Genomic DNA, 19,628 nt, shown 5'->3' with positions numbered 1-19,628 from the left:
TTCGAGGCCAGCCTGGTCTACCAAGTGAGTTCCAGGACAGCCAGAGCTATACAGAGAAACCCTGTCTCGAAAAAGCAAAAAAAAAAAAAAAAAAAAAGACTTGCCTTGGTCAAGGTGTCTGTTCACAGCAGTAAAAGCCTAAGTAAGATAGAAGTTGCTAACAGGGACTCGGGTATTGCTGTGATAGGCCTGACCATGCTTTTGTTTGCATGAATGGGAATTTGGGGACTCTTTTTTTCATTTCTCAGCTTGCTCTTTTTCATTAAAATGTTCTTCATAAGAGTGAATTTTAGTAACCACACAAGTGAATTTATACCAGGCTGTTCTGAGACTTCCTTTGTCAAAGTAATTAATCTAAATCTCTTCACCATGCCAGCTTCTGTTTGCCTTTGGAAAAAGATGCAGAACTCTCAGCTCCTCCTGCACCACGCCTGCCTGGATGCTGCCCTGCATGCTCTTGCCTTGATGATACTGGACTGAACCTCTGAACCTGTAAGCCAGCCCCAATTAAATGCTGTCCTTTATAAGAGTTGCCTCGGTCACGGTGTCTCTGCACAGCAGTAAAGCACTAAGTGAAAAGGGATCTGTGGAATACTTTAACCTCTCTTCTGGGCGGCAACCAAGTTCTCTGACAGCCTCTCTTCATGAAGTGCTCAGCCATGCGTGGGTAAGCATTTTTCTCCAAGAATCAGTTATTATTTAGTCACAACCATGATTTTTGTTCTAGCAATTATGTGTGACCTTGTGAAACTGACAGGATAAAGAAGGAACCTCAACTGAAGAACTGCCTTCATTCCAACTGGCCTGTGGTCAGGCAGTGCTATGGGCATCTTCTTGTCAACAGATGTCAAGGGCTGGCCCATAGTGGGCAGTAGCATCGCTAAGCAGATCTTCACCAAGCAACTGGCCTGGGCTGATTAAGAAAAGTAGCTGAATGTGACCCTAAGAGAAAGCCAGTAGCTTCATTTGAAGTTTCTTCCTTAAGCTCCTGCCTTGAGTCCTGTCTTAGCTTTGCTCCATGATGGACTGTAACCTATAAGTTGAAATTAAAACCTTCCTAGTCGCCTTTGGCTGGTGATTTATCTGCTTTTATCCTAAGCCCTTCTGGGCATAAGGTTTTTATAGTGTTAGGGATGACTAATGACACACATGCTAACCAAGAACTGGACCACCAAGCAGTGTTCTCAGCTCCCTAATCTCTTCAATGTAAATACAAACACAAGAGATCATCAAAAAATAAAAAGATTTGCCAGGTACAGTGGTGCACACTTTTAATCCCAGAATTTAAGAGGCAGGAGCAGGTGAATCAAGTTCAAGGCCAGTCAGGGATTCAGAGAAACCCTGTCTCAAAAAAACCTTTCAAACAATTCAGGTTTATATCCTCTATCATTTTAAATGTTTTTATTATATATATATATATATAAAATAGGAATGTGTATCTCTGTGTGTGTGTGCATGTGCGAAAGTCAGAAAACAAATTGTGGGAGTTGGCTCTATTCTTCCACTATGTGGGTTCTGGTGATTTCATTCAAATCTTCAAGCTTGGCAGCAAGCACTTCTATCTGCTGAGCCATCCCACCAAGCACACAGCACCTGTTACAGACCTGTTTTAAACTCACAATAAGTCTCAGGGTTAAATAAACCTTCACCACAAGTCTAGAAGTCCCTATGTCAGCCAATGATCCCTCACCTTTTACAGGCCTTTTTTTTTTTTTTTTTTTTTTACTTTAGAGAAATCTTTAATAGAGTTTTACAAAGACTTAAGTTACTAGTTCCAATTGACCCAGATAACAAGCATTATTGTTTATTTAACCAATCCATACATGATTGTTTCAATCTCTGTGGTAGGTGTTAGACAATTGTTTTCAAACTCTGTATTTGCTGATTATTTGCATTATCTGGGTCAGGGGGATGGAAGAATACCTAACTTTTAAAACATTACAGGCCTTTCTTATAGACAGAAATGTAAACAGCTAGCTAGATGAAAACCAACTTGAAAGTTGTATACAAATCCAGTAAGGTAGTAATGGAACAATGCTTTAAATCAATACCAAATGATGTATACAGTGACATAGAATTCCACAAAGGAACCATCAGTTTCTAAAACTTAGCACCCACAAATTAAAATGATTTAAGTTGTTCACTATTTGACTGCAATACTGGGGAAGGAGCTAGGATATAGCACATATTAGGCAAACCCTCAACCTCTGGGCCATTCTTCTAGCTAGCAGTCCACTTCCTGAGTCTGGCCATCCAGTCTCATGCTTTGGCCTCCTGAGTACCTGGGATTACATGCACGGCTGGAATTAGTTCAAAAGGAATTTGCTAAGAACTCAAACTCTATACTCTAACTAAAACAGCCAAGATCCTAACTTGTAAGACTGCCCATGAGATGGCACGAAGAGATAACTGCAGATCCTGCAACGCGAGGCCGATTCTTTACAATCCCAAGCTCATCCTAAGTTCACTGATCTGAGCTGCTGTCTGCCATTCATTCCCATGGCTCCCTCTGTCTCTCCCCCTGCACCCTCTCTAAGAAAGGAGCTTCCTAACTCTAACTAACCTCTTGTTAGTTTGCAACGTGTGATCCTCCTGCCTCCTGTGATTTCAGGCATGCATACCCAGTCTTTACTGCTGCCATTTTTAAGATTTAAGTGTTGTTTTTCAGCTTCAGTTCAACTAAAGGAGGGCTTTCAAACATAGACCAAAAATAACGCACTGTTTATTTCTCTCATGGTCTTGTTAGAAGAATAGTTAAATAACTAATCTCATGAAAGGCTACACTAACAATTTAGATTCTGCTATGGCCACATCCTGTATTAATCATATATAACCAGTCAACACTTGCTAGTCATTGAAAAATCCCAAAAAGCAGCTTTCTACAAGGGGAAGAGTGCGCCAGCCTTGCTTAGAGCACGACCAGCTCGTAAGGCACGAGCAAGCAGAGCACGGCTTACCATTTGACAGCTAAGTTCTGCACTTCGCCATTTTTATCCTCCAGCAACCTGAGAATCATCTTCACGACTTTCCTCTCGCTGTCATCATCCAGCTTGATGGAGTCTTTCTGCAGCTCTGTCATCAGGTCATTGGTCGCCATGAACCTACCAACAGTTAACAGTTGCAACTTAAAGCATTGAAACACCAATCTTTCATATTTAGTGATGTTTTATTTTGCAAAACAAACATAGTATATTATAAAAACTCAACTGCTACAAAGAAAAGGGTAACAGAATATACTTAAAAACAGACAGGCTAAGCCGGGCGTGGTGGCACACACCTTTAATCTCAGCACTCGGGAGGCAGAGGCAGGCAGATTTCTGATTTCTGAGTTCGTGGCCAGTCTGGTCTACAAAGTGAGTTCCAGGACAGCCAGGGCTACACAGAGAAACCCTGTCTTGAAAAACCAAAATAAGCCGGGCGTGGTGGCGCATGCCTTTAATCCCAGCACTTGGGAGGCGGAGGCAGAGGCAGGCGGATTTCTGAGTTCGAGGCCAGCCTGGTTAACAGAGTGAGTTCCAGGACAGCCAGGACTACACAGAAAAACCCTGTCTTGAAAAACAAAAACAAAAAAACAAAAAACAAAACAAAAAAAAACTTCAAATTTTTATTTGTACTTTATGTGTATGAATGGCTTGCCTGCTTGCACATGTGCCTGCTGGATCTCTTGAAACTAGGACTACATATGGCTATGAGCCACCATGTGAGTGCTGGCCCTTTGCAAGAGCAACACACATTCTCAACCTCTAATACACACACACACACACACACACACACACACACACACACACACACTCTTCAGCCCCGGCTCTTATATCAGGCACCAACCAAAATTATATCCCAGATCAATCTTGATTTCAAATTTACTAATAAGACAATCTAGTAAGAGAAATTAAGTTGTAAAGCTCCATATATGAACAAGCATTCGCATAATTATGAACTGGCATAAACACTACAGAGTAAAGCAATGCATCGTCAAGAATACTGAAGATGGAGAGATGGTAAGTGGTCAAGAGTGCTTAGCCGTAAGGACCAGAGTTTGGATCCCAGCACCCACCCACAGTGGGTGGCTCACAACTGTTAACTCTAGCTCCAAGAGATCTAAGTCCTCCCTCCCTCCCCCCCCCTCTCTCTCTCTCTCTCTCACACACACACACACACACACACACACACACACACACACACTTAAAAATTTAGAAGAAAGGACCACATCCAGATAAGATGTCCAGCAAACAGGAATAAGGGTTCCACAAGAAAAACTGAGACATAATGAGAAGACAAAATTATTCTGGAAAGGGGCAAAAATGATGCCAGATAAGCAAGAGACAGGAACTTAAAAGATCTGTATAACATAGTAGGGCTTCAGGTTCTAGACTAAGTGCAATGGGAAGTTGCCAAAAGGCATATGGGACTGTCAGGAAATGGCTAGATGTGGCCTCCAGAAGAACCATTACAACCAAGGCTTTGGAAAGAGCCAATCATCAGTTTGCTTGGACGAGAGACAGGTTCTGACAAATACTGAAGCTTACTGAGTAACTGACAGAGATGGGAAGGGGAAACAGCTAGCCCTGATTCCTGAGGCTCACTCACACCAGTGAATTCACTTGTTACATTAGAACTACACAAATACTCCCCTACTTTGCAACCCCAGGCAGACAGCTGGAAGGTGATCCAGCACACACCCTCCACTACAAGGTTCAGTGAACTCCTGGTTTCAACTCCATACCGCTAACAGCTCTCTTCCCACACTAGAGTCTTGTGGTTCACATTTACACTTTCTGTTGATGGTTTTGCTGTTTAATATAGCCCCCATGCATAACTGGAAGCATATCTAGAGCATTTCTATATACAAAAGGGTGTGGGGTGCGTCCTGGGAAAGTGTGCTAACTAAATAAGCTTTATTCAGGCATATATTAGCTTTTCCAGGCATATACTGAAAGTGCTATTGACCACGAGTTCAATGTTTAATCAACTGTGGAAAATATTCTTAAACTTAAGTAGACATAAAATTATTAATATTTTAACTAATGAAAACGCAGGAACGGGGTTCAGGGTAGTATCTGTTGATTCAGACTTGAGGGACTCTACCAGAATATGCCATACAGACCGGCCAACTCTTTGAACTTGAATTTAAAAGGTAAAATTAATAGTTATTCAGAACAAGAATAAAGGACATGCTACAGAAAAGAAATGAGACCAAGACTTAAGACTTGAATGTGAGAGCAACTGATTACATATGCATCCCAGGTAGGTCTATTCTTTACTACAGGGAGGAAGAACAAACTTTGAGGGCAGTGTCTGTCACAGTGCAGACAGTGGTAATGTCAGGTGACTTAAGCACGCACCTCACACCCCCATGACAAAGGAGCAGCTGCTTAACTCTACTGCCTGGACGTGCTTCCAGTCTTAAGCAAAAGTAGTGAACAACTATGAAGTTACTACAAACTGAGCGGATGCGTCCTTCACCTAAAGCATATTGTTTCCTTGGAATTAGAAACAATTTCTAAGAACATCCAGTGCAGATAAGGCTATACAATAAAACTATGAAATTCTTCCTCTTGTTAAAGAGTGGATCCTCCTAGCAATTCAGCTTTCCATTAGTTAGGAATGGTCTCCCCCAAAAGATTTACTGAGATGCAATTACAGAAATGTCTCACTTTCTGACAACACCCAATTTAAAACTACTTCTTCATACCCTTCCAAACATTCCTCAAATAAACAAGTTCCTTCCAGCCACCCCTTACCGAGAAACCCCACAGCTTTAGAGGGGGTAAATGACATCAGGGATGTCATTAGAAAAAAAAAATTTTTTTTTGGTTTTTCGAGACAGGGTTTCTCTGTATAGCCCTGGCTGTCCTGGTACTCACTTTGTAGACCAGGCTGGCCTCGAAGTCAGAAATCCGCCTGCCTCTGCCTCCCAAGTGCTAGGATCAAAGGTGTGCGCCACTACCGCCTGGCTTAGAAAAATTTAAGTGTGCTAACAGTGCTTCAATATAAAGCAGAAGAGTGAAGAAAACGTAGACTAAATTCATTACATGAGGAGACTTGGGACTTTCCAAAGAGTGACTTTAATAAGCTCAGATACCAGATAAGAAGTTTGGAGTTCTTTGTGTAGTCAATCAGAGTAAAAAAGAACCAGCTATGACTTGTGGGGACTTTCTATTGGACAGAGAGTGACTGAGGCTCTAGCGGGATTCTAGAGAAGCACTTCCCTCAGGACTGCAGGAAGGTTGGAGAAGAGCTGCACTCAGGTGCTATTCTACCTGCAATCTCCAGCGAACATCAATTTAATAAGCCAAAATGAGGATTAAGATTGGGGGGTGGGGGTGATGGCTCAGCTGTTAAGAGCACTGACTGCTCTTCCAGAGGTCCTGAGTTCAAATCCCAGCAACCACATGGTGGCTCACAACCATCTGTGATGGGATCTGATGCCCTCTTCTGGTGTCTAAAGACAATAACAGTGTACTTATATATAATAAATAAATCTTAAAAAAACAAACAAAACACCTGGTTGTCTCTAGGGTGGGCAGGCGCGCGCGCGCCACACACACACACACACACACACACATAAGATGGGAGGGGAGCATTAACTTCCAGTCTATTATGCAATTATCAATTATCATCTGCAGGCAAGACAGTTTACTCATGTGGTCACTAAATATTTAGGGGTGAGGTAGGATGGGGGTGGGGGTGTACACGCTCCAGTGTGAGCACACACCAGTGTGAACACACACATCAGCACGAAGAACTCACATTAAGTTCTTGCTACTGAAAGCTTCTTAAAGACAATGTACTCATTCCAGGTAACAGCACAGAGAAGCAGCAATCTTGTTAGAAAGGGACAATGGTGTTCAATGAGTATTTCACCGCCTGCATACAGAACTACAACTTTACTCTTAACCTCAGCGGGAGTCTAGGTGACTTAGCTGGGATGCACGCAATCAACTATCTTTCAAAGATTTCTCTCATCCATTACTACAGAGCTATGAATGAACCTGAAATAATCTGTCTACAGGAACAAAACTAATTTCTGCCAATTTTGTAAGTTGCCTGTATATGACATCCCTTTCTTTCCCTTCCAGAGCTGAACTCATGTCACAGCTGATCCTGCTGTACCAATCAACATTCAGGAAAATCAAGTAAGCTGTAACCATCATCTTAAAAAACTTGCCTTAAAAAACTTAAAAGGCAACCAAGATGATGATTCTTTTCTTTCTTTTTTTGTTTGTTTGTTTTTTCTTTTGAGACAGGGTTTCTCCATGTAGCCCAGGCTGGCCTCAAACTCAGAAATCCTCCCGCCTCTGCCTCCCAAGTACTGGGATTAAAGGTGTGCGCCACCACTGCCTGGCTATTTCTTTTTATTTTAAGGTGCAAACTCACACTTTCAGCTCTGCAATAAACACTCAAGTTCCTCTTACACTCTTGAGAGCCTAGGATTTTACAGGCCTAGTTTTTTACTAACCTTAATGTTTTCAAACAGAAACATTTGCTAATATTCAAAACACCTTAACATACATACTTTGTAACAAATCACTAGCAGCATCAGAAATCTTTTTTTTGTTTGTTTTTTTTTTTGAGACAAGGTTTCTCTGTGTAGCCCTGGCTGTCCTGGAACTCACTTTGTAGACCAGGCTGGCCTAGAACTCAGAAATCCACCTGCCTCTGCCTCCCGAGTGCTGGGATTAAAGGCGTGAGCCACCACGCCTGGCTCATAAGTCATTTTAAAATTCCATAAATTGGTTTTACAATGGTTTCTTGAAGGGATTTCTCAACCTTCTTCCGTCTCTAACCTTGGAACTAACGGCCATTCAAGCATTACAAGCTCTCAAAGAAGCCAGCTGTCAAATGAACTAAGAGTGCTCAGGTAAGAACAGGATCCTCTGGGCTGCGATGGCTCAGGTTAAAGACAACGTGTTTGCTCTAACAGAAGATGTGGGCTCAGTCCCCAGCACCTACACAGTATATCTATACTCAAACATCTTTAACTCTAGTTCCAGGGGATCTGGTATTCTCTTTTGAGGTATGAAGGCACCAGGCACACACATGGTGCACATACATACATGCAGGCAAAACATTCACACACACAAAATAGTCTAAACAATTAAAAAGGGCTGGAGAGATGGCTCAGCAGTTAAAGAGCACCCACTGCTCTTCCAGAGGTCCTGAGTTCAATTCCCAGCAACCACATGGTAGCTCATAACCATCTGTAATGGGATCTGATGCCTTCTTCTGGTGTGTTTGAAGACAGCTAGGGTAGTCATATATGCATAAATAAATAAATAAATAAAGCCATTGTAGGCCCCTATTCTTAAGGATTCCATGAACCAATGACTATTCAGCTATAGGACAAAATTGCCCCCCCCCATATTTTGTGTCATGTGTTTTCACATTTTTCTCTGTCAAATTTATTAGCAAGACCTCACTGAAAGCCCTCCACACATAATGGAATCTCTTTATTTTAATGTTCTCTGTCACTTACTACCTACACCTACATACTGCAGAGATTATTTAACTCTTAAATAAGCTTTTAACCACTCTACAAGGAGATTTTCCGGGAATAAGCAGTAACAGCCCAAACTTCTCAGGATTTAAACATCTCATCAACATGAATTTAGAAGCAATTGAAATGTAAGACCTGACTCAATGTCCCTAAGTCACACCCCCAGCACAGGGCAGTCACCAGGCACTCAGGCAGAGACATCCCAGCTCCACTTAGCTGACCTCCTACAGCAGATCCTTAACCCAATCTCAGCTGCCGTACTGCACTAGAGGTCATTATCCACTGTACCAGAGATGAGGATAAATAAAACCAAGCAGCTAAAGCTCATAGGAACCATAAATATTATTATTCAAAAAATAAGAGCATTTTCTTAACCTCTTCGTTCTGTGCAATAGTCTGATCCACTTATGGTAAGGTATATGAAAATGAGTTGTCACAACCAGTATAGTCAGTACTTAGAAGCCAAGTACTGAGCTTATCTATACCCAAGCTTCCACTCTATTATCTAAAGAATCAGATGACGGCCAACTCTATCAGTTCATTTGTATTCTTAGCTCTTGAACAAACTCCTGAGGGTCTACAGAGCTAGTTTAGATGGACATATCAACCCTAGCTTATGTGGAGGAGTGGTGTCTGAGTGCACTGTTTTTAGGGGGCAAGAAGTGATGAGAACTGCTCTAAGGACACTGACAATGAGGGATGACTTGTCTTCTAGGGTTACCTGAATTAGGTATCATTATTTCATTTAAAATATCATTTCCCCAAATCAAAGCAAGTACAGGCGCTATCCACCTTAGACACTGGGACACACAAATGTCACCTCCACTGGGTCCCTTCGCTTCATTTAGTCACAACATCAGCACTAGTTTTCAAAACACTGAGATTAAATAGATTTTTCTTCTTTTCTTTCTTTTCTCATTTTGTTTTGTTTTTTTTCCAAACAGGGTTTCTCTGTGTAGCCCTGGCTGACCTGGAACTCACTCTGTAGACCAGGCTGGCCTCGAACTCAGAAATCTGCCTGCCTCTGCCTCTCGAGTGCTGGGATTAAAGGCGTGCCCGGCTAATAGATTTTTCAATTAAATGATTTAAATTTCACAAAAATATCTTTTAAAATCCTAAAGTTTATGCTTAAGTTGTTTACCTTTTCTGTCTCAATGAACAACGTTGTTACCAAAACAGACCTATACTCAAGATTATGTAACTACACATAATGCAAACCTCTTATAAGTAAAAATATAATCTCATGTTAAATAGATTTCCCTGGACCTCACAATTTACAGCAGTCATACAGGATTGTACTAGGCCAAATCCTCTGTATTTCACCATGAGAATAGTTTTCTTCCTTCTGGAAATATTGTCTTTCGTTACAAGCATGTCCAAGCTTTTGACTTTGTGGCATGACACTGCCACTTACAGAGTTCACCCAAGAAAACCACACAACAGCTATCTAGAAAACCGCACATGTCAAAAAATATCCTAGCCTCACAACTTTGTGTTGGGCCACACTAACAGTCATTTTGGGGCCACGGGTGCCTGCCCCCAGTATCTTTATACATATTAGACATCACATAATGCTACTTATACTTAGCCTGTCTACAAATCTTCTGTCAATTTAAAAGCATTTAACCACAAATCTTGCTACTCACATCAGAACTAAACTTCTAATGGCTTTAAAAAATGATGTGTCTATATAATGAAAATAGAAAAAAGCTCAAATGTGCTACTTTACTCATTCTTCAAAAATGTTTAATATTTAATGTACAGAGTGCTTCTGTCCCAAAGAGTTAGATGGCTAGAATGTAATTTATCTTGCCTGCATGTATGTCTGTGTGAGGGTGTTGGATTCCCCGGGAACTGGAGCTACAGGCAAATGTGAGCTGCCATATGGGTTCTGGGAATTGAATGGGGTCCTTTGGAAGAGCAGTCTGTGTTCTTAACCTAAGTCATCACTCCTGCCCCTTTATAAAAAATGTAATAATGTTAAGTTCAGAGAAGTTACTGTTACTAAAAATAACATTCACCAAATTCTAGAAAGGTGGCATAGTTTTGGCAGTGTTTGGCTCACACTAAGGCAGAAATCCCCGTAGTTTGGCATCAAGGCATCCTCCTTATTTCCTTCATAGTAGTTTTCAAAACAAAAGAAAAACCCAGGTGTACACTTTTTTTAAATGGGGAATTACTTCAGTCAATAGTTGTATATACAGTATCACTACATGAAATAATTGGACTCTTTCAAAATCAATCCACCAGTCTGTAATTAACAAAACTGCCTTCAAGCAAAAGTTAAATGGAATTAGAGGGGAAAATCAGCACTTCTACAGGAAGACCCTCTCCCCACCCCCCAGGGAGTAACACCCACACCTTATACAATCCTGGCTGTTTCCTTCACTGAAGACTTCAACTGTGAGTGAGCAAGCAAAGATCCAGAAGGAATCAAGCTCACCCTCATCCTCATCAATCCAAGTGCAAATCCCTTCACTCTTCACCTGGAGACCCAACCTAAGCTTCAAAATGCTCCAGACAAACTCCCCCCACACACATCATCCTCAGGGGGAAACTTTTTAAACATGGAAACGTAAGACTCAGCTTGGTGGTTTTGAGTCAGAGAAAGGACCCTGTATGTACTTCACTGCGCACGTATGACTTTATCTAGGAACAAAGGCATTCTTTTCCCCAGCGTCCCTCTTTCTCCAGTGGGAAAACTGCTTCAGATAGGATTTGGACAAAGCTTCAGGTGTTAAGAGTTCACAGAGCAAACCCCAAGCTCCTAGACTAATTTTAACCAACGATTACTTGTTCTTTCTAAATGCACACAAAACTGTATGGCCCAAGGCATTACAGAGAAAAACTTAGGTATCAAAGAAATAGATTTTTTTTCCTTTGACAGAGGGCTTATTTGTGAAGGATTAGACGTGTGTGTGTGTGTGTGTGTGTGTGTGTGTTAACAATCAGTGTAGCATGGACAAAACAAATGTGTGAAAATATAAGACCTTCGATATGCACGGGAATAAGAACCAATGGTCCAGGTCTTGCAGAACACAACTCTATGATTAAGCTTCATGGCTCACCAGCCTCTCTTTTCAAGATTGGTTTGCATGGTAATCCAACCCTTTGGCCATGACTCTGTATAGGGACGTGAGACCGAAACCCCAAGATCCTACGAGGCTTTCACTCGGCCGGAGAAAAGTGACAGGGATGCTGGCGGGAAAACCCTGCAGGCCAAGTCCCCCCCCCCCCAAGCCGGGCTCCCCTCCCCCTTCTGGCCACCTTCGCCAACAGGAAGGATCCAAAGAGAAAGTATACAATCCAATCAGCGAAGGCCTCGGAGAAAGTTGATCGTGGCACCCATTCCCATCCGCGCGAAAAAGCCAGGCGGCGGCTGAGTGGCTGGCGAGCGGCAGCTTGTCCCCAGCGCCGGGATGGCCTGGCGCCTCGGGAGGACCGGGGACTAGGCCCGATCGCCCGCCTCCCGGCCGGGAAAAACTCCTTCACCCCCGCGCAGCCCGTGCCTTCGGGCCCGGGCGCTACCTGGGACGCGTCCCTGGGGGTGGACAAAGGATGCGCCAGGGAGGCCGGGACGCGGAGGAGCCCCGGGCGGCCAGAGCGGACAACGGCCTAGCGGGGAGATGGGGGAGGGGGTGGCTGGAGACCCGCCGGACCGAGGGGTGGGGCAGGGCCTGTCGCGAGGCCCCAGCGGCGGCGGCCGCCCTCCACCTCCCCACCCCGAGGTGGGGCGAGGGTCGGGTTTCAGCCTCACCTGAAGTCCTTGTCGCTGGATGTCATTTTCTCCAGCAAGTTGGAGATGTGGTACGAAGCGCTCGCCATGTTGCCGGCCTCGATCCCGCCTGCTGGCTCAGTGGCTGCTGGGCCCCGCGGCCGGGGCTCCTCCTCTCGTTGGCGGCGGCGCCCGCTTCCAGGGTCGCAGCGCGACGCGACGTCCAGTCCCCGGCCAGACGGGGATGGGGAGGGGAATGGCTGCCCGGGGAGGGGTGGGAGTGGGGGAGGCCGAGAGAGAGGGACGGGGACGGCCTAACGACGGCGCTGCCCGCGGGGCGCCGAGCTCATGGGCGGCGGGACGGACGGCTGGGCCTCGCCGGGAAGCCAGACACTCGCGTTCGGGCCGCCTCGCTCCCACTCCCTCCGCACTCGCTCCCTAGGGCAAGAGGCCAAAGCCCGCCTCCGTCGCTGGGAGGGCGGGGGCGGCCGACGCACGGCGCGGCGGGGAGGCGGGGTCGGAGTTCACCCGGGCGGCCCCGCGTACTCTGCGCAGGCGCGGTTTACAGGGACGCTCCCGTTGGCCGGGCCGGCTGTCCGTCTTGGCGCGGGCCGCCTCTCGGGCGGAATGGCAACGCCTCGAGGGGCTCGTCTCGCGAGACCTTAAAGCGACGGTTAAAGGACGGGCGGTGAGCGTCCAAGGCCGGAGTTCTGAAATAGCTCCTTGCTCCTCCCTGCGACATTAAGGAGGGAGGTCTACGCGTTTGAAAGCGCGCGGGGCTTGTGGGTGACGATGCTAAGAGCTGGCCTGGAGGCCAAGGGGTGCACTGGAAAAATGAGCTCTCCTTCCGAACGGTACGCGTGGCCGAAACTGTCCCCTAACAACCATGCTGTATGGTTGCCACGTGAGAACTACAACTCCCACAATTCAATTGGGGCTACACGAAGGACGTGATTGGCTCATTGAACCTGGAGTTTCTTTATTGGTTCCCGTGGTCGGAGAGAATGCTGGGATTTGCAGGCAGGCGGCGTGGGTTATGCTGAATAAATCTTTCAATCAGCGTGCGCTGTTTCTATCTTAAGTGTCTGTTTCCCTGAAAACATCGCCCACGCCCTCCCCCACCCCCGTCCTCAGGTTGTTTTGGGCTAGCGCCTTGCAAAATACAGTGTTTTGGTAGGGGCCTAGTCGAACCTTAGCGCTCACCTTTGCTCCGCTGAAAGGCCTCAGGGCCACTGTTTGGACTTAATCCTTTCATTCATCCCGGAGCCAGTTTTTTTATTCCATCTAGTTCTAGTAAGGATACTCTCCCAATGCCAAACGTGGATGGTGCACACCTCTAATCCGTGATCAGTAGAGGCAAGTGTAGGAGAGCCTGTGGGTCCCAATTATAAAAGCCAACTTGGTCTCCAAATCTAGTCCCAGGCCAGTTAGGGGTATCTAGTGCAAATCTGTCGCAAATAGGGGAGGTGGTGGGGAAGTATCTTTGCAGATTGTGCTCTGAGCCTACATCTTTCTTTTCTTTTTCTTTTTTCTTTTTTTTTTTTTTTGAGTCTACATCTTTCAATAGACAGCTTCTGGGCACTTAGTTATGAAATATAAGTTTGTGCTCAGATACACCAACACAACCACCAGAGATCAGAGGTGACATGTACAACTGTTTACTCTCCAAGTTTCCCTAACTGTTCAGTATTTCACGTATAGCCCAAAAAAGAGTTGGCAAGATCAGAGATTTATGTTTGGTTTGCTTTTCTGAGACACGGTTTCTCTGGTGGCCCTGGCTGTTTTGGAACTCAATCTGTAGATCAGGCTGATCTCAAACTCAGACCTGCCTGCCTCTGCCTCTGGAATTCTAGGATTGAAGCTGTGTGCCACCACGCGTGGCTAATGGTTTATTTATGTTTATTTTACGCGCATTAGTATAATTCCCCTATGTGTTATCTGTGTGTGGGTGCCAGATCCCTGGATCTCGAGTTATAGACATGTGTGATCACTGAGGGCACTAGGACTTGAACCTCTGGTCCTCTGGAAGAGATGCTCTTAACCATTGAGCCATCTCTCCAGCCACCCCCTCCATAAATCTGTAAAATAGCTCACTGATTCCAGATACTCCCAATCCCGGCAAAGCTACCCTTTTCTTTTCTTTTCTTTTCTTTTCTTTTCTTTTCTTTTCTTTTCTTTTCTTTTCTTTTCTTTTCTTTTCTTTTCTTTTCTTTTCTTTTCTTTTCTTTTCTTTTCTTTTCTTTTCTTTTCTTTTCTTTTCTTTTCTTTTCTTTTCTTTTCTTTCTTTCTTTCTTTCTTTCTTTCTTTCTTTCTTTCTTTCTTTCTTTCTTTCTGTTGTTGTTGCTACATTCACCAAATAACAGCATCTAAAGAACTATTACAAAATACATTTTGAGCTCAGAGCGCTTTTATTGTCCCCCCCCCTTTAACGTCAGTAGGCTTTGTGTAGGCTTTTTTTTTTCCCACAATGCCAATCATCTTTCATTTTCACCAACTCTATCACTATTAGGCTACTTTTCATCAAACTTTATCATTTCAGCTCCAATTTTCATAAGCTGGGAACAACTTTTGCATGATATTTAATATAAACACCGACATACACAAGCAGGTCACTTTTCTCAGGTAAATCTTAAACCTGGAAACCTTAGTTGGCTGGTAATGGCCCTTCCTCTAAGTGTGTGTCCAGGAAGACACCAAATAATGATCTGTCTTTCCATGTGCGCCGTTTTACAGCTCCCAACAGGACATGGTTACAGCCAGACATTCTACCCTCTCCAAGCTTCAGTTTCTTTGTAAGAAAAAAATGTTTTAGAGTATTGCCTTCACAGAGTTAAACTTTAAAGTAGATGGAGACATGGTAGTATTAGCCACGTGACAATCACAGCTCCGGGCTTGTCTACAGAGTCAGTGAAGGTTGGTGACTAATGCTCTTGGAAGGTGAAACAACCTCGGGATAGTAGAGCATATGGGTTATATTATCCCCAGGAATGTCCTTGAAGACAGCACTCAACCTTTCCCCTCCCTATGGAATCATGAATCAATATGTCATATATATGGTCTTTTTGAGACAGGCTTTCTCTTGAACGCATTCTATAGACCGCCTGCCTCTGCCTCCCAAGTGCTGGGATTAAAGGCGTGCACCACCACTGCCCGGCATTTTTTTCTTTAAAATTGTTTATCTCGCACATTTTGTCTCAAGATGGAAAGCTAATGCAACTGTTACAAATATGGAATACCACTTCTACTGAACAGTAAAGAAAAAAGAATCTTAATCCCTTTGCCAAATTAGCTTTGGCTGCAATAGGAAGTAAGTCTAGATTAAGCTAAACTCAGAATTTTACTACTAGGCAGAGATCAGAACAGAAGGTTCAAATGAAAAGTTTGAGGAAAATGCAGTTGAATATATTGGGACATTTTCCAGCATTAACAATCTGGAGTGCTAACCAGGCAGTGGTGGTGCACGCCTTTAATCCCAGCACTTGGGAGGCAGAGGCAGGCGGATTTCTGAGTTCGAGGCCAGCCTGGTCTACAGAGTGAGTTCCAGGACAGCCAGGGTTATACAGAGAAACCCTGTCTCAAAAAACCAAACAAACCAACCTGGAGCATCTACACTGTGACAAGGACACAGGAGACAGTGGTGACAGCATGAGGAACAGGACATGTTCATTAAATTTGAACACTCATCTCCATCTCGTATTAAAGTTCACATAAAATGCTTATTATGTCTTAGGCTGGTCTTGGCCTGTAATCCAGTCCTGGGGAAACAGAGACAGGAGGATTCCTGGAGTTTACTAGCAGCCAATCCAGCTGAAGCTATGAACTCCAAATTGTGTAACAGCTTCCTCTGAGATTAAAACATTTAATCCTGTAGGAAGCTTGTTAAGCAGGACAGTGAGCAACTCAAAATACCTTCAGGAAGTCCCTGAAACTGAGCAGATTCACTAGCCCACCCTGTTCCCTACCAGAGTAAGCAACAAAAACTGAAATTCCCCCCTCACAAGGAAGGAAGATGAGCTGCAAAGAAGATGCTGAGAAGTGGAAGGCTGCAAAAAGATGGCTGCCTGGAAGAAACCAGCAGGGTGCCAAGAAGAGGTTAGACCAGAGTCACTTGGAAAGGGTGCTCTCCATCTGACTGAGCTGCCTGCCGCTGTGCAGTGTGCTCCAGGTTCCCCAGCTTTCATGCGCTGTCACCCATGCTGGGGGGGCCTTGGTGATGCAGCTGTCTCTGAGAACAAGCATGCAGGGGGAGGGGCGAGGGGAGAGGGAAAGAGAGAGAGAGGAGGAGGAAGAAGAGAAGAGAGAACATGGTGGAGAGCTTTTGGGGGCTACTTCTATAGAAACTTGGCAGGAATCTGACTTTGGGCTAGGACAAGGAAATAGGCTCAGATATCTTGATCATCCTCATACGCTCTTAGATCTTGGGACTTTGTTTATTGCCTTGCTAGCTCCTTGACTATTTGTGTTTATTGTCTTGCTTGTTCCTTAACCTAGTACTGACCTTATTAATTTGCATGTAATTAAAATGGTCTAAAATAAATAAATAAATAAATAAATAAAATGGTCTAAAAGCAGATTGGAAAAAATTAATCCCACCTCAGGCTCAGAACTGGCTGGGGTCATGCCACAGTGTTGTCTTTTTTTTTTTTTTTTCATTTTAATCCTCACTCCAGCCCTGGAGAACCTGTTGACTAACCAAGCTGGGGCTTGGTCAAGAACACAAGTATTGTCATATAGTGCAAGGTTAGTGAGAGATTCTGTCTTAAGAATTAAGAATCACACTGGGCGGTGGTGGCACATTCCTTTAATCCCAGCACTTGGGAGGCAGAGGCAGGTAGATTTCTGAGTTCACGGCCAGCCTGGTCTACAAAGTGAGTTCCAGGACAGCCAGGGCTATACAGAGAAACCCTGTCTTGAAAAAATCCAAAAAACCAAAAAAAAAAAAAAACCCAAAACAAACAAACAAACAAAAAGCCCCAAGAATTAAGAATTGATGGGTGGAGAGATGGCTCAACCATTAAATGCACCAGCTGCTCTTTCAGAGGTCCAGAGTTCAATTCCAGGCACCCACATGGCAGTTCAAAGCTCTCTATAACTACAGTCCCATGACTTCTGGTGCTCTCTTCTGGTGTGCATATGTACATGCAGACAAACATCCATATACATAAATAAACACATTTTAAAAAATTGAGAGTTGAGGGAGAGTTGAAACAGAAACACACAAACACATACACATATACATACACACATTTCTGACATATCAGACAGAGTTTAGAAAACATCTCACAAGCTTTAGAGTATTATGCATTTGAAATGAAGAGTGGAACTTAATGTTGTCTTTAACATTTTTGAATATAATAGGACTGGGCAGGCTTTAAAAGATGAATGACAAGGGGGACAACAATGGCAATATATAACTGATAAACTGGATAGTTGATATATCAGCACGAACTGCTCAATTACCACAAACACACGTGTAAAATATTTTAATGATGTTTAATGACTCCCTGGGCAGACAATAGATTTCTTCACTTTTGGAGTTGTTAAGAATCCAAGTAGTTGCAGTGATTTAAATATCCTGTTTAACAGTCTGTTAGAATTTATTGCCATTATGGTAAATTTATATGTGTGTGAGTGTGTGTGAATGTGTGTGTGAGTGTGTGAATATGTGTAAATGTGTGTGTGAGTATATGAGCGTGTGTATGAGTGTGTGTGTGTATGAGTGTGTGAGTATATGAGTATCTGTGTGAGTATATGAATATGTGTGTGAATGTATGAGTGTGTGTATGTGAGTATGTGTGAGTATATGAGTATGAATGTATGAGTGTGTGTGAGTATATGAGTATGTGTGTGTGAATGTATGAGTGTGTGTGAGTGTGTGTGTGAGTATATGAGTATGTGTGTGTGAATGTATGAGAGTGTGTGTGAGTGTGCGTGTGTGTGTGTGTGTGTGTGTGTGTGTGTGTGATGCCATGGCCTTGTACATACTAAGCATGAACTTTAACTCTGAGTGACATTCATAGCCCAAGGGATGAGATCTCTAAGAGAGGGTTAGATCACATGTCCTCTACCATCATGGATGGGTTGGGTTAGTGCTGTTATTCTGGGCGTGAGATCCTGATTAAAGAGATGAGTTCACTTGGATCACCTCTCTCTCACACATCCTCTCGCTGGCCTTCCACCATTTTCTGATAGAAAGCCCTCCCACCTGCTGAGGCCACAGTTTAGGAATCCCTGTCTCTGGAACCACAAGACTTCTATTGTTTGTAACTTTCCCAGTCTGTAGTATCCTGTTATAGGCCGCCAAACCAACCAAGGTTCTGACTTAGTCCAGTGGTTCATACAACTATTTCCTTCTCCTTCTAGATCCTGTAGGGCTGGGGGTAGACTGCAAAAGGAGAGAAGAAAAATTCTTTGGTCAAGTGTTACAACTCTATCCTCGCTGTTCATGCTGTCACTGGCAAACACCCAACACCACGACCCTTGTGAAACGCAGGGCTGTGCGCTGTTTAACATCGTCTCTGAGGTCACCACTGCGCGTTTCCCGTGATGGACTAGGTCTGAGAACATCTATAGGCCTGCAGGTGGCAACAGCACTCCTAGATGGGAAACTTCAGATCATCGAAGCCTGATGTACTTGGGAGGATGCGTCTGTGTCTCCTACTGGGAATCCAGGAGTCTTCACTGAACCTAATAGAAGGGATGCAGGGCCATGCCTAATCAGCCTCGCTCCACCCCGTCATGTCTCTGTATTTCTTTTCTGGAAGAATAAGGAAGCAGCCGCGCCCACCAACACCAACACTCAATCTTTGTTATTTGGTTTTGCCAAGCTCCATTTTCAACCACAATGCCATCCCCCGCTCCCCCCCGCCCATCCTTAGTGACTTCTGGATTGACTAGAAATCTCTCTGGAACCTTCCTTTCGTGGAGAGCTTTTCATTTCCTCCGTGGTCTAGTGTTGTCATCATTATTGTTTATGTAGTGAATAGGAAAAGAGAGACCCAGCCCCTTTCTGCCCATCAGCTGTTCTTCTATTTCCTGGAGCATCCACTCTCCCCGTTGAAGCCCGGAGGATAGCGGGCACTGGTGGGAGGTAACACTGTCTGATTAGAGTAGTGTTAAAAATATGAAGATACATGTGGCATGGTGGCCACGCCTTTAATCCCAGCACTTGGGAGGCTGAGGCAGGCAGATCTCTGTGAGTTCAAGGCCAGCCTGCTGGTCTACAAAGAGAATCCAGGACAGCTAATGAGAAGATCTGTCTCCAAAACCAAACAAACACACACACATATATATATGTGTGTGTGTGTGTGTGTGTGTGTGTGTATGTGTGTGTATAAATATATATGTGTGTATAAAATATATTATATTAAAATATTTGTTATATATAACTAAATAAATTTGATATATAAATTATAT

General features: G+C 44.0%; 1 protein-coding gene across 1 annotated transcript in view; it reads right to left on the bottom strand.

Annotated features, from left to right (window-relative positions):
- The window catches only part of Cand1 (cullin associated and neddylation dissociated 1), a 35,623-nt gene extending 22,958 nt beyond the window's left edge, over positions 1 to 12,665 (bottom strand). Inside the window, exons 1-2 of the mRNA XM_021204413.2 lie at positions 12,255 to 12,665; positions 2,958 to 3,101 (exon numbers count right to left, since the gene is read on the bottom strand). Of these exons, the coding sequence (XP_021060072.1) occupies positions 2,958 to 3,101; positions 12,255 to 12,322 (212 nt within the window). The 5' untranslated portion in view covers positions 12,323 to 12,665. The remainder of the gene's footprint in view (positions 1 to 2,957; positions 3,102 to 12,254) is intronic.
- Positions 12,666 to 19,628: the final 6,963 nt, after the last annotated feature.

This window comes from Mus pahari, chromosome 9, assembly GCF_900095145.1.
Source record: "Mus pahari chromosome 9, PAHARI_EIJ_v1.1, whole genome shotgun sequence".
Taxonomy (NCBI): domain Eukaryota; kingdom Metazoa; phylum Chordata; class Mammalia; order Rodentia; family Muridae; genus Mus; species Mus pahari.
The sequence above is the reverse complement of the archived record's forward strand: the minus strand, read 5'-3'. Positions and strand labels throughout refer to the sequence as shown.